General features: G+C 47.6%; 1 protein-coding gene across 16 annotated transcripts in view; it reads left to right on the top strand.

The window, feature by feature from the left end:
- RIN2 (Ras and Rab interactor 2) overlaps positions 1-14,841 on the top strand; it is a 217,550-nt gene that overhangs the window by 180,288 nt on the left and 22,421 nt on the right. For all 16 annotated transcript variants that reach the window (XM_044748549.2, XM_044748553.2, XM_044748554.2 and 13 more), the window contains 3 exons: positions 2,713-2,785; positions 7,963-8,054; positions 11,642-12,811. In XM_044748549.2, coding sequence (XP_044604484.2) covers positions 2,713-2,785; positions 7,963-8,054; positions 11,642-12,811 — 1,335 coding nt within the window. The remainder of the gene's footprint in view (positions 1-2,712; positions 2,786-7,962; positions 8,055-11,641; positions 12,812-14,841) is intronic.

Here is a 14,841-nt window from a genome sequence, read left to right as displayed (position 1 = left end):
GGGCAGGTAACATCTCCTAGGAGCCTCGGTTTTCTTCTCTGTATAATGTGACAGTAACCTCAGAGAGTTGTTAACAGTTTAAACGGCCTGTATGCAAAGTGTGCAACCTACTGCTTGGCATACGGCCGGGGCCTAAAAGAGGTTGCCTTCCTCGCCCCCTTCCCAGTTACATGGAACATGGATTTGGTTCCCAGGTTTGCTGATGACTAAGCTGCAGGGCAAGCTGCAGCAATCGAGCCTTTTAATGGGATATGATGCTAAAGCATGTGTCTGCAGATCTTCGTGAATAATCCTGAGCAGACATGTTCCCTCCGAGCAATCACTGTTCAGTCTTCTATGAAATGCAGCTAATCAGAGGCAGAATCCAGCCCTTTGAAAAAATTAACTGGCTGAAGTTTTAAAGGGAGAGTGGTGTTTAATAGCATTGGTTTTCTTTCACTATTCCACGGTCACTGGAAATGTGAAGTCTTGGGAGGATAAGTTTTGAATTGAAAAGGGAACACACAGTTCTGATGTACTGCCAGCCTCCAAGAAAGTCTCGGAAGCTGGCTCTGGGCCCCAAAGGGGAAGGTGTCCCCGAAGTCACAGGTTAGCAGGCAGAGGTGTGAAGGCCTGGAGAGCCAGGTTTGGAAGCCCATCCACTGACTGTCTCAATAGAACACCGAAACCAGGAGTCTCACTTGCTTCTCAGTTTTGACATAAGTAAGCCTCAGTCCCTGCCTTTGAAGAAACCCAAGGTGTTGCCATCAACTGAAGGGCAGATGTGGGGTTACCCTCCGGCCGGAGTTCATAGTCTCACTGAGCCACTGGCCTTTCCCTGAGTCTAGAGGAGACATTTCCAGCAGAAGTGAAACCTGCCAGCCTCTGTGATCAGCCTCAGGTTCAGCAGTAAACCCACGCCCCGCGATGTTTTTTCTCCAGGTCTCCCAAGGTTGCTGATGCCAGGGAACAACTTCCATGTGCAAAGACACATGCGCAGTCACTGAAGCTGGTGAATGATGCACACCAGTTTATTTACAGTAGGATGTAATCAGAAGATAGATTTCAAACCACTGTTTTAAAAATAATAAATTAAATATTAAGTCAAAAAAGGCAATGCTGAGTTGGCTTTTGAAGTCTGCTAGACTAGAAGTGATAGATCTAACTGGGTTTCCGATCCCTTCTCATATCCAGAGTTAACCACGATGAGTCAGCCTGGAGGCCCCTTCCTTCGCCTCCTGCAGTAAGTGAGTTAGCGTTTGTACTTCAGAGCTTTCTTGGTGCTCATCTTAGCTCCCTTTCAGCTAAAGGTTTTCCCTCTCTATTTTGTCAAGACTTCTATCACTTCCCTGTTCCTTTCCAGGGGAATTAAAGTGGTCAAAAGAGCTAATCTGAGCAAAGCGTTGAGCTGGCTATAACTCGTCACCACAGGCCTTGGTCCTACTGTGATGGCCCCTTCCCTGCCTTCCCTGCCAACTGAGGTGGATTGAGAGAGGAAGGACTTGCTATAAAAACATAGATATTTTGTCATAACCTCTGGACAATGTGGTTTAATGTGGTATTTATATACCACCTCCTATTTGTATAGACCGCTTTCACATAAATTACTCCATTTTTTAAAATTTCAGTTCCCACTGCTACCCTTCTGGGAGACAACGAAAGTATTATTGTCCATTTTACAGATGAGAAAACCATGGCTCAAAGACGTTAACCTGCCCCAAATGAGTTTCCTCCCACTTAACTCATTAAATTGTGGCACACATGTGTGTGTGTGTTTGTCTTTGTGTGTGTCTGTCTGTCATGGTATATGGCACAGATGTGTTTTGGAGTGCTACAGAAATACTAAATAAGCAAAATAATACAACATAAGCAACTAAGCAAAATAAATGAGGACATGGAATATTACAAAAGGAAGAAAAATCTCATCTGATTGAGGAAATGAGGAAATATTCACAAAGCTGTGGCTATTTGGAATGTTTTTGGAAGAGTGACTACAGGAGTGACATTTCAGCTGAGATGGCATGAGGAGTGGTTGGCAGATATCTAAGTTGGAGTCAAACCAGTCTTGCACCATTTGGAAGATGTACAAAAGGGCACACCATCTTGCCAGGATATCTCTTCTCATTAGGAAGCTTGTGCACGTGGCAGTGGCGGTGGTGGGTGGGGACACTCTAAGCAAATGGGTTTTAGAATCTTTCATACTGAATTGAACCAAAAGCTGATTACTGGAAACCTTGTGTTATCCTCCAAGCTTTGTGCACCTTCTGCCTTGCATCTTTACCGGAGGTGACCTGTTTTGGCAAAGAGGACTGTGACCCAGGAGGTCCATCCTTGGAGGGTCAAGGACACTGGGGGCCTTGGTGTTCCCCAAGCCCTGTCAGGTGCTGATGGTCACTCACTCCAGCCAGACTGGCCCCTTGACCCCCACCCAACTTTGTGTTCTGAACTTTGAAAAAAAGGTAGTTGTGCAATTTGAGTCTGTGCCGGTCTGTTTACCCAGCGTCGGAGCATGTGCTCTGAATGAGTCAGGGGCTGAGCTTCTGGGCCATCGACTCTTTACTGGCCTGTTCCTGGCTGACACACGTCCTCCTCGCAGCTGGTTCTGATAAGCCGCACAGTGGTTTGAGAGCACAGAGATTGTCCTCGCATGCAGCACACGGCATTGGAGGGCCTTTCCTTTCCCGGGACGCACTCAGGGACACTCAGCTGCTTTCTGAAATCTCTCTTTTCCAGCCTTTTCCCTGGAAGGCTCAGGAATCAGTTTTGCGGATTTATTCCGGCTCATTGCTTTCTACTGCATCAGCAGGTAAGGCCTCTTCGTCTCTTATGATTTCGAGCACCTGCTTGGTGTGTGCAATATAATCAGCCTGTAGGTTTCTTGATTAAAGCGGGGCAGAGGGATCTGGGAGGCTTGCTTCCTATTAGATGTCCCTGGAAGAATTGGCAACTGAATTAAAATGGTCACCAAGTCCCTTGTGCCGGGCTTCAGATCAAAACAACTACCCTGACCCCTCAAAGGTAAAATCTCATTAATGTGATGAAATCAATTAATGTGATCATGTCTTCAAGCTGCTCCCATGGCTCCTGTCACTTAGACCTATCAAGCACCAGAAGACACACGCATGCACACACCTACACATATGTGCACACGCGTGCACACACAGAAAGGGATCAGTGATGCAAACCTGTAACATTTAAGGTCCTTGACAATGCTTCTGAAACTCTTCAAGGGATGCAGTTCATTCTAGAAATGTGGGTTCCTTAAACCAGCCCATAAATCTTGTATCCTTGTCCTTCAGGCCAGCTGGGTGCTCATGCCCTCTTCACAACTAAAGCGACTGTTTTAGTCCATGTGAAGTTAAGCCCAAATCCCCTCTGTTAACGGGGCTCAGGAGGGTGCAAGCTGTGGAAGCGTTTTTTCTTTGTGTCTAGCCATAACAGTTTTTCAAATTGAGTGTTGTGTCAGTGGTTAAGAGTCAACCCTTTCTCTGCAGAGATAGACGGTGGCTCCTCCTAGGGAGTGGAGCTCAGTGGGCTTCCTGTGCTTTTCTGGATCTGTTGCAGCCATTCCAGTGGGATGGGCATGGTTACTAGGGTTGTTTCCACAGATCACTGCTCACAGCCTGTGATCATACTCGGAGGCTGAGAAGCTTGTTGGGGATTGGTTTATTTTATATTAATTTAAGAGTCAAGTTATTTCTCAAAGACTGAGTTAAACATTCGTTGTACCTGTGGGAGTAGACCCTTCTGGGAGCAGGCACTAACCTGTTTACTCCCGGAGGTCCCCAGGGCATCTGAAGCCACACAATCAGTGGCCTGAGGGCTAGGAGGCATTTTCTGAGGGGGAATCCAGCGCTACTTACCCGCAGGAAGAAACCGAGGGGCTTCACCTAGAATGGGACCAGAACCCTGTGAGTGCCCCCGAGGGCACGCCACCTGCCTGGAGGTGGGCAGGAGCCCTGGCCCGTGTGAGCAAAGTGCTGTCCAAAGAGAAGAGGTCGGTTAGGAAGCCCCCACTGTCCCCAGGGATCCACACCTGGGCTAGTGTGAGGCCGACCAGTCCCTGGGAGCGAATTTCAACACTGACATGACAGTCAGAGGTGACATTGGCCAATGTTTATTCTTCGTAGTTTGCTCGTTGATGATTGTGCTGTTGTTATGAAAGATTGTTAGCCCTATAGAACAGTATTTGGCAGCAGTGCACAAAAGATACCATCTCTCCCCCGAGTGTTGGTATAGACTGGAATACCTGCTGTCCAGGGCTGTGTGGTGATTGAAGGAGATAAAGGACATGAAAGCCTTTTGTGAACTACAAAGCATGGTACCAATATAAGGTGCTTTCAGAAAAATCCTGACGTTGACATTTTCTGATTAGGGAGACCTGAGATTCATTGTCCTATTTTTTTTTAATGCAAAGTTTCTTGATGTTTTTGTTTCTCTTTTTACACTATATGTTACTCATTTACCTAAATCTATGTACTTAGTAATCAGTAATTGATCTGACTCAGTCTTATCAAAATATTTTTGAAATGTTCTAGTTGGTTATTAATAAAAGAGAGAAAGTGATTAGATTGTCAGGTCTGGTTTCACACAGAATGCATATGCCCATATGCACTAGACTAGAGAGTTCACGGATCAATATGCATACGATTTGCCACATCAGGAAGACACATTGAAAAGTATAGTTGAGAACACAAATAGTGATACAAACCTTGACCACCAATGCCTAATAGCTCTGCCAATTTGGTGTAATCAGTGTAGAGCAGAGCACTGCCTTGCAAACTTTTATGCGCACTAGAATCACCTGGAATGTTGTTAGAGTGCAGATTCCGATTTGGGGGGTGTAGGGCAGCACCTGAGATTCTGCATTTCCAGCAGGCTCCCAGCTGATGAGGCCGACCGATGCTGCTGGTCCTACAGCTACTCTTTGGGTAGTGAGGAGCTAGAGGAAATAAAAATTATACTGATTAATTATTAAGTATAATTATAATTTCAGGGGCTTTCTATATCTGTGCTAGGCACCATACGTACATTATTTCCAATCATCATGGCAGCCCTGAAATTAGGATCGTGGAGACACTGTGGCTCGGACAGAGTGAGAGGCTTGCCTACAATTCAGTTCAAGTAGCAGATATTGGACATTTGAACCCAGGCCTGCCTTGATGCTGAAGCGCAAGTTTTCCCACTGTACAGCACAGCTCCGCAGATCGCGGGGCCTGACACAGCTGGGTTCCCATCCTCACTTCATCCTGCATTGGCTCTGTGAGTGGGAACAGGGACCTCCTCATCGATGTCCTCCTGTGCGCCTGACCTGTGGGATGGGGCACACTGAAGCTCTCTCCCAGGGGCGCAAGGGGCCCCACATGAGTTACAGTGCTTGGTGCAATGCAATAGTAGGCGCTCAATAAAGTTAGTCTCCTCCCCTTCAGAAATAGGACATGTGACATTAAGAAAATCTAGATTGTACATGTAATAAAACTCTTGGGTGAAACGTTTATACCTAAGATGGCTTTATTTTGTCTGTTATGTAAGTTTTAGAATCGAGCCCCTTTCCTTAACAGGGCATAGGTAAGAAGGAAGCGCCCCTTTTGTGCGTGTGTGTGTGTGAGAGGAGGAGGCACTGAATGTACCCTTGGCTGGCACAGCAGGAGAGGACTCATGCCCAACATCTAATTTTCTAGTAGATTAAGGCCTAAAACCACCCATTAACGAATGACAGGTGTGGTTTCCTGTCATGTATGTCATTAAGAAAAACCAAGACCAGTGGTGTGATGTTTAGGTTCCAGGTACTGCATTGGGCAAGGTAAAAGCTTACCATAAAAATAGCTTGGTTTTGTCATATGTGGCTTTTCCCTCAGATTGTCTAAAGAAATTAGATTTTAAATAAGTTGGGACAGCCATAGAAACATGTATTAGCATGATGTTTTGGCGTTACAAAGTTCTAGTTCCCCTTATCTTTACTAAGATTAGTATCAGGGTCACCACCTCTCCCGGTCCAGCAGCAGCTTTTACAAACACTGCCGTCCCCTGGGGCGCCACCTGCTTCATCAAGAACAGATGCGAGTGGACAAGAAGGAGATGCTCCCAACATTTGGGGGCAAACAACAGGGTCTCCTGGAAGAGGAGGTGACCCAGGCTTGCCACCTCAGGAAAGAGGCACCTCCTGGCTGCCGGCTCCTAGGCTTGGTGAAGCCGGCTATCAGAGCCCTGGTGACACACTCACATTTTTCTCATGTTTTGCTCTTTGCATTGACCTGACTAATTTGTTACTCATTGTCAACAACGTCAAGGGTTCCAGAATTCTCCGGTATCCAGATTTAATCTGATTCAGCCTAGAATGTTGCCTAATCTTACTGTAAACAACTAGTTGTTTGGGATAGTTATTGTTTTCAATGGAAATATTCAGGGCATCTTGTGTAGGCAAAATACAGGCAGAAGCTCCAAGCTTTGTCCCTCACTTACTCCAGCCCAGCCACAATGGCCTTCTTGCTGTTCTTCATACCTGCCAGACCCTCCCCCACCCCGGGGCCTTTGTACCTGCTGCTCCCTCTGCCTGGAAATTCTTTCCCTTGTGGTTTACTCCCTGGTCACTTTTAGATCTTCAGTCAAATGCTACCTGCTCATGGGGCGCTCCCTGGCCGACTCTCACACTTGAACACATTATTCCCCTTTTGCACGTCATTTTTATCCATGGCACACATCCCTTTCTCATATATTCTATAAACTGCATATTTGTTTATTGTCTGTTGCACTGGAATGAAGCTCCATGCAGGCAGGGATTTGTGTCTCTTTTGTTCCCAGCACCTGGAACAATGTCTGGCACATCATAGATGGCCATAAGTATTTGTTGAATGAATGAATGAATTCTTTCTTTGTAAGACTAATTCCACCACTGAAAGAAGAACTCCTTTTCGGATAAATTACCATTGTTATTATCCATTCATTCATTTATTCAAAACACACTTTCTCCCTGTGTGTGCGGGGCGAGGCATTGTACTGAGCCCTGTGGGGTACTCCCCAGTGCTTAGAGCAACTTTCTAACCCTTGTGTATGAAAATGAACAAATGTTTATTGAGTCTGCCTTTACACTTTCAAAGAAAGCAGGAGGTCGTGGTCCATGTGTTTACTAGTGGTGACTCTATCGCCTGGCCCTGGAAGGACCCTGGTGCGAGCTCAGCTCCTTCCTGTTGGGCCTGTTGGTCTGCGATGCTGTAATGCGTGTGTTTGCCGGTCTACACATGGCGCCACGCTGCTTGGGGGAAGGGTTGTTACATGAGGGACTTTAGATTTGTCTTCCCATTCAAAGCATGGTCCGGGGGTGCAGCAGCATTGCCGGGGAGCTTGGCAGAAATGCGAAATCTCCAGCCTCAGCTAGACCTCCTGTGAATCAGAGTATGCAGTATAACAAGATCCCAGGGATTCACGTGCACGTTACAGTTAGAGAAGCGCTACCTTAAGACATGAGGAAATTTTGTTTGTAGCACAAAGGACCGGGCATGGGCTTTGGCTGAAGACGTCACAAGTACAGTCAACAGATATTCATTGAGAAGCTGTAGTGTGTAAGGCACTGCGTTAATCAGTCTTGGTTTAGGATTACACATTCCTGCCCAGGGAGTTGAGGCCCAGCATCTAGCAAATTAGTACATAATATTTTATGTGTGTGACAGATCCACCAACATAGTTAGCGATGTGGATATTAACTCTAGATACATTTTAGCTACCCAGGAAGGAAATTTGGACCTCGCTACAGATATTGAAACCACGTGGGCTTGTCTCTCAGCCTGTCCCGAGTGTGTTAATAGGGGCAGGAATAGTATTCCTACAGTCCTATCACTAGGAAAGATAAGTTCCAGTTAGGGTTGATGTGGTGTCTCCTTGGGACATTTTACATAATTTAAGCTGAAACATCTCGAGGATGGAAATGAAAGCAAGGGATAGAAACAAGACATGTAATTACAAATATTCTCTTTTTTGAAAAATCAGGGACGTTCTGCCGTTTACTTTGAAGTTGCCTTATGCCATTTCAACAGCCAAGACTGAGGCTCATCTTGAAGAACTAGCCCAGCTGGGATTAAGTAAGTGGGTGCCCCTGCAGGTCTCTTTTGAAATGAATGCGTGGAACAGAGTCAATGTTAGGCTGGCTGATGATACATCATTACATCAAGAAATAATACCCATCTCCATGACAAAACTCTGCCTTCAGGTCCAAAAAGGTCCCTGAATCAAACCTTCTAAGAGTCTTTTTTAAGTCTAAGGTTGAACCGACTCTCAGAGGCAGGTGCTGGGTTTGCCTGGGTAACTCCATATCTGCACAGTGTCTCCCGGCAATGAGTTTGAGCCACCCAAATGTCCAAGTCCTAGTTCTACATGAACTTCTGTCAAGTGTCGAGTCTTTCCTGTCCGTGGCATCCTGCTGGGGAAGGGCAGTGCTTGATAGAAAGGGGAATCCAGCGCAGCACATCTCACGTGCCCAGGTTTATTCTGGAGGAATGCACGGGCACTGACGGCACTTTTGGGCTTTGAGGAATTTGACAGCACAGGCCTCTAGAGTAACATCTGTCTCACTTCCCCTCTTGATCATCCGGCCCTGGTGTTCTGGGCCACATCCCTTACCCTGCCTGGTGTCCTTGCTCCAGCCAGCTGGGCTTTTCTCCCCCCTCCCGCCCCTTTCCTGATGCCCCTACGCCCAGCAGCGCACGGCCGGGCAGTGGTTGACACTGGATCAGGACATACAGCTCACCCAGTTTCACTTCTTTGTCCCCTTGCCCTGGGGAATCCTTGTGGGTTTAACTTTTGCAAAAAAGTTTTCCTCCTAGATCAGAAGGGGAAATTCTCTTTAAGATTTTAGGGCTTCAGTCTTCAGCTAGATTACCAAGCAGGCCATAGTCATTGAAGGGAAGTTTGGGCTTCTGAAGTGCAAGTACCAGGATTCCTAGGACCTAGGGAACTATGATACTGACCCAGCAAATAAAAATATATGGGTTCCTCCTTTGGCATGTTTTTCTCTTATCTAAAGAACTTGTTTTGAAGTGCGTGCCATTGCCAGGGGAACCTGCGAAATTCAGAGAAGCCTGGAGGTAGATTCAGTTTCCCTTCTGAAGCTGGGATTGCTTCACAAGAATGGCCACGTGTCTGAGGCCTGGGCAAATGGCTGATAGGATTGGGAAACAGAATCCTGGTAAAAAATATCAGGGCTGTATAAGTGTCCCCACTGAAAAGTTACGCCATCTCTTGCAGTTGAATTTTATACACCTTTGGAGAGAGTTTAAAATACTTCCTGAATTTAAGTTAATATAATCAACTAAATTGTAGGCCTCTGGAAGTCACGCACCAGGTCTCAGTTCTCTCTGGTGACCTCTTTCCCCGTAACTCCAGGTGCGGTGGTCAGCATGCAGGGTATGCTTTGTGCCAGGGCTGAAAGATGGAAGTATCCGGGACAGCGCTTGTGCCCTACAAAGATAAAGGCAAAAACAGCTTGCTCTAATGGCCATTAACCGGAAGCAAATGCAGTCTAATTAATATATATTCAACTTGTAATTGTCAATGTGCACATTATCCATTTTGTGAAGAGCCAGCACTTTTTAAAATTCTGTACCTCATTTATGGGTTCGTCCAACAAATATTTCTGGAGGGTCTGCCATGTGGCAGACACTGCCCCACACCAAGGGTTCAAAGGTTAATCTGTGTCCAGCCCCCTGCTTCCCCACCACTTAGGTTTATAGTCCACTTGGGAGGAACGCGTACATGTGAGCTCAGTGTACTAAGCCTTATGAAGTCTTACAGTAGTGGCAGAAGTCTGAGGAGGACCCAAAGAAGATGGGAACAGTTCCCCCGAGACACTGTCCAATAAAAACACATATAAGGCAATCCAATATGTAATTTAAAATTTTCTAGTAGCTACATCAAAGAAAATTAAAAAGACATAGGTGAAATTAATTCTTGTAATTCATTTTATTTAATGTAATATATCTGAAATGTTATTTCAACATATAAGTAATATAAAGTATTAATGAAATATTTTACATTCTTTTTTTCATATTAAGTGTTTGAAATCCAGTATGTATTTTATCCTTATAGCACATCTCTATTCAGGCACTAAATTTTCATCAGGAATACATGATCTGTATTCAGATTTCATTTGATGTACAGTCGAGAAAGTAGATTCACATACCCAACTTCAGAATCTACTTAAAAGTTTTCCAATAACTGGATTGAGCATCAGTTTTAAAATTTAAATTGATTAACATTAAATACAATTTAAAATTGAGTTCCGGGGCCAGCCCAGTGGCACAGCAGTTAAGTTTGCACATTCCACTTTGGCGGCCGTGTTCACTGGTTGGATCCCGGGTGCGGCCCTATGCACCGCTCATCAAGCCATGTTGTGGCAGGCATCCCACATATAAAGTAGAGGAAGATGGGCACGGATGTTAGCTCAGGGCCAGTCTTCCTCAGCAAAAAAAGGAGGATTGGCAGCAGATGTTAGCTCAGGGCTAATCTTCCTCAAAAAAAAATAAAATAAAATAAAATTGAGTTCCTCCACTGCACTAGCTGGATTTCAAGCGCTCAATAGCCACAGGTGACTGTTGGCTCTCGTGTTGGACAGCACAGAACTAGAGGGAAGGGAAGGAAGGACAAGAGAAAGCAGGTGACTCAAGCACCAGTCTCAGGCACGTTGACAACACAGACAAGGCAGGGCAGGGGCTCGCAGTGGCAGCCTCCCCCCAACCCCCCATGACCAGCCATTCTTGGCCCAGAGGAAAGGAACCCATTTTAAGCAAACACAACAAGGCAAAGCTATAGAGAGAAAATAACCGATTCCAAATGGAAATTACAACAGACAGCACTCATCACCACCACTGCCTCCCTCCGTTTGCCTGGAAAACCGAGACTCATCTGTCAGAGGAGACACAGGCAGTGTAGCTGCATTAAGCAATGTGCACTACTCCAAAGCGTTGAATATGCAGAGCCATGGTAAGGAGGCCGTAGGATTTGGGAAGGATAGGCAGCAAACCACAAAGATAAATGGTTGAACTTGCACTTAGCATTTACATAACTTTGCTGTCTTTTTTTGCTGATGGGACCCATGTGTGTAATTTCCCTCCTTTCAGGGTTTTAATGCTGAACGTGTAAAATCCCAAGCAGATTGTGTAACATCCCCCAGGCCCAGCTGCCAGTCCTGTCCATTAAAGGGGAACTGCCAGGTCCTCCGCGAGGCAGCCCCGGAGCGGTTGACTGGAAAGGCTGGTGGTGCTTTGCCATGGACCCAGCTTTTGTAAAGCAAGTCTGTGAGCCCCGTGCCCCATGGCCTTTTCTGAGCTTATACTCTAAGAATGGCCCTTATTTTTTTCCTCACCTGGGAAAAGGCTGGGCTGGCTTTGTGTGTTGGCCAAGCCATTTATTTCCCAAGGGCTTTGAAGGTGAAAAGCCCCTGGAGCCTTCCAGGGAGCCCACAGCTGGGCCTGGCAGCATTTCTGCCCTTTCCGGTAAAGGAATGTAATTAAAGCAGGAAAAAAAAGAAAGAAGAAAAAGAACAACACCCAAGCATAGCGCCTCCCCCTCCAAAGACGTGTGTTGTCATGCAAGTGTGCTTTTTTTAATTTGTGAAGGAATGGCCTGAGTGTACTGTATTTACATTCTTGTGTTCACTGATAATGACTTTCAGATTTTTGGAGCTCTCCAGCTGACAACAAACCCCCAAACCCTCCACCTCCCCATAGGCCTCTCTCCTCAGACGGTGTCTGCCCTGCCTCGCGTCAGCTCTGCCTTATAAATGGAGTGCATTCTATCAAAACCAGGACGCCTTCGGAGCTGGAGTGCAGCCAGACCAACGGAGCCCTGTGTTTCATTAATCCTCTCTTCTTGAAAGTGCACAGCCAGGACCTCAGTGGAGGCCTGAAACGGCCCTGCACAAGGACTCCCAACGCGAATGGCACCGAGAGGCCTCGGTCCCCCCCGCCCAGGCCCCCGCCGCCCGCTATTAATAGTCTGCACACAAGCCCTCAGCTGTCCAGGCCCGAAGCCCCGGCGAGCATGCCAGAAACAGTCAACCATAACAAACATGGGAACGTAGCGCCGCCTGGAACGAGACCAGCCCCCGTGCCTCCACCCCGGCTGAAGAAGCAGGCTTCTTTTCTCGAGGCGGACGGCGGCGCGCAGCCCGTGACCAGCGGCCGGCCGCGCGCGGGCCCGGAGCGGGAGCGGGAGCAGCGGGAGCGGGCGCGGGAGCCAGAGCCGGAGCGGGAGCGGGAGCGGGAGCGGGCGCGGGCCCCGCCGGAGGAGGCCCCGGGGCGTTGCACAAGCGCCCAGCCCGGCGCCTCTGAATCACGGCCCCCGTGGCATGGAGGCCGGCAGAGGCTGAGCGACATGAGCATTTCCACTTCCTCCTCCGACTCGCTGGACTTCGACCGCAGCATGCCGCTCTTTGGCTACGAGGCGGACACCACCAGCAGCCTGGAGGACTACGAAGGGGAGAGCGACCAGGAGACCATGGCCCCCCCCATCAAGTCCAAAAAGAAGCGCAGCGGCTCCTTCGTGCTGCCCAAGCTTGTCAAGTCGCAGCTCCGCAAGATGAGCGGGGTCTTCAGCTCCTTCATGACCCCCGAGAAGCGCATGGTCAGGAGGATCGCTGAGCTGTCCCGGGACAAGTGCACCTACTTCGGGTGCCTGGTGCAGGACTACGTGAGCTTTCTGCAGGAGAACAAGGAGTGCCACGTGTCCAGCACGGACATGCTGCAGACCATCCGGCAGTTCATGACCCAGGTGAAGAACTACTTGTCTCAGAGCTCGGAGCTGGACCCCCCCATCGAGTCGCTGATCCCTGAAGACCAAATAGGTAAGTACCCCCTTGGCCTTTTTTTTTTAGTATAAAAAAATACAGTAACCTCGTAAGACAGTGCACCCTGTGTTAGTTATTTTGGATGAAGTTTTCTCCGGAGTTCGAAACAGCAGCACACTCCACTCCCTCCAGGATTGGAAGGGAAACTCGGCTCTTAAGCAGACCTCACCTTCGCCCTGCCTGGCTGCTGCGTGCTGGGCTCAGAAATGCTGTTTGGAATGACTGATGGGATCTGCAGAATGATTCTACTCAGGTGTGGAGATTGCCTTCTAGGGTCCAGTTGCCCACCTGATTTTGTGCTGTGTCTGGGTGACACAAAAGTGCGTCTCTGCAGACTGTGCATGCCTAGAAAGATATTTTTGCTGCCGTCTGAGAGGCATGGGTGTTTCGTGGGGGAAGTACACTTTTATTGAGATATAGTGTATGTTCAGAAGATGCAGAGATCTGGGTGTCCAGCTGGACGAGTTTCCACACTGAACACAGCTGTGTGACAAGAACCAGCTCAGTAAGCAGAACACAACCAGCGTCCTGAAGCCCCGGGACCCCCACCCTGTCCATCTTCTCCTGAAAGGGTAGCTGCCTTGCTGGCGTCTAATCCCATAGAATTCAGTAAGCAGCAGTGTTTTCGAGTAAGCAAAAAACCGGAAAGGACAAGTTTATTTTGTGTACCTTTAAAGTAAGTGACAGTGTTTGGAAGTCACATGAAAGGTGTTTTCTCTGAAGTCCAGGGGAAATACTTTCTTTGTAACCTCACTGAAGGGCTGGAGTGTTAATCGTTACTTTAGCCAAGGAAACATTGAATTTGGCAAGCTGTCTTTTTTTCCAGGGTGAAAGTGTTGACGGGATTTATTTATTTCTTGAATTTCAGAAGGTTGAGTCTAAAGGGCTGATTTCAGAGACCTCATTCACTGGGCAGCAGCAGCCAAAAGAGCTACCACACGTTTCTAGGCTGTTCATAAAGCTAAAGCCGAATCTCTTCTTTCTGATTGGGTCTGTTTGTCGAAAGTAGTAAACAGTGTGTGGTAGAGAGTGGGCTCTTTCTCTTTTCCTCTCTTTCTCCTTCCCTCCCTCTCTCTCTTTCTCCTTTAAGTGAGTTTCAGCAGCTCTTTGATTTTCTCACAAAAGAGTCAAAGCCTTGTTTGTTTTCTTGTGGTTTGAGCCCGGTTGGATGGGCGTGGTTAGAGCTGGCCTGTTACTGAAGCGAGGGGCGAGGGGCGGGAAGGAATGTGTCCTTGTGATGTGCCTTAGGGCTGAAGGAGACCTCCAGGACAAGGCAGAGCAGCCACACAGGCCAGCTCTTTCCCCCATCCTACCAGAGCCCACCTCTTGGGGAGACCAGCTCAGATGTAAGATTAACAGGGACCCCCAACCTGCACAAGAAGCTTCCTCTTGGGGGGGGCCCAGGGGAAGAGGGAGGCAGTTGCTGATGTCAGCCCTGAGCTATGTGGCGGGTAGCACCAACCAACCCACAGAGACAGGGCTTCCGAGGGAACAAGGGCCTTCCCTGCCAGTACTGGTCCCGGGAAGCTCCTCTGCCAGCTTCTTTTGGAGTCAAGTTCAGATATGGTACTTGCTCTTAGAGTGCAAGGGCTCATTTTCTAACCAAAACTAAATATGTACTTTGCTATTCCAGAAAGACTCAGCTTTTCATTTAAAATCTAAGGTCACAACAAGAAGGGAAGCTGTCACCTATAGAGCCTCTCATATGAGCCGGGTAGCCTGTCCAGGTGATTTCCGTGGGTCCTGGCTCACCCCCGGGTCGCAGGCATCAGCCTCCCTTGTGGAGTGGAGAAAGGCAGGGCTTTGCCAGGTAGAGCCCTTTGTCTCAAGGCCACACCAACTAGTAGCTGGCAGGTGCAGCATTTGAACTTACTTCTGTCAGATTCACAGCTCATGTTTTTCTAACCTCAGCTTTCTGCTGCTGCTTGCGTTCATATTTTCTCATCAGAAATTAAGGGAAATTGAAAAAGAATTGGTTTTTATTATGTTGTACATCTAAAACTAATACAACGTTATATCTCAATTTT

This window comes from Equus asinus, chromosome 15 (assembly GCF_041296235.1).
Source record: "Equus asinus isolate D_3611 breed Donkey chromosome 15, EquAss-T2T_v2, whole genome shotgun sequence".
Lineage (NCBI taxonomy): Eukaryota > Metazoa > Chordata > Mammalia > Perissodactyla > Equidae > Equus > Equus asinus.
The sequence above is the reverse complement of the archived record's forward strand: the minus strand, read 5'-3'. Positions and strand labels throughout refer to the sequence as shown.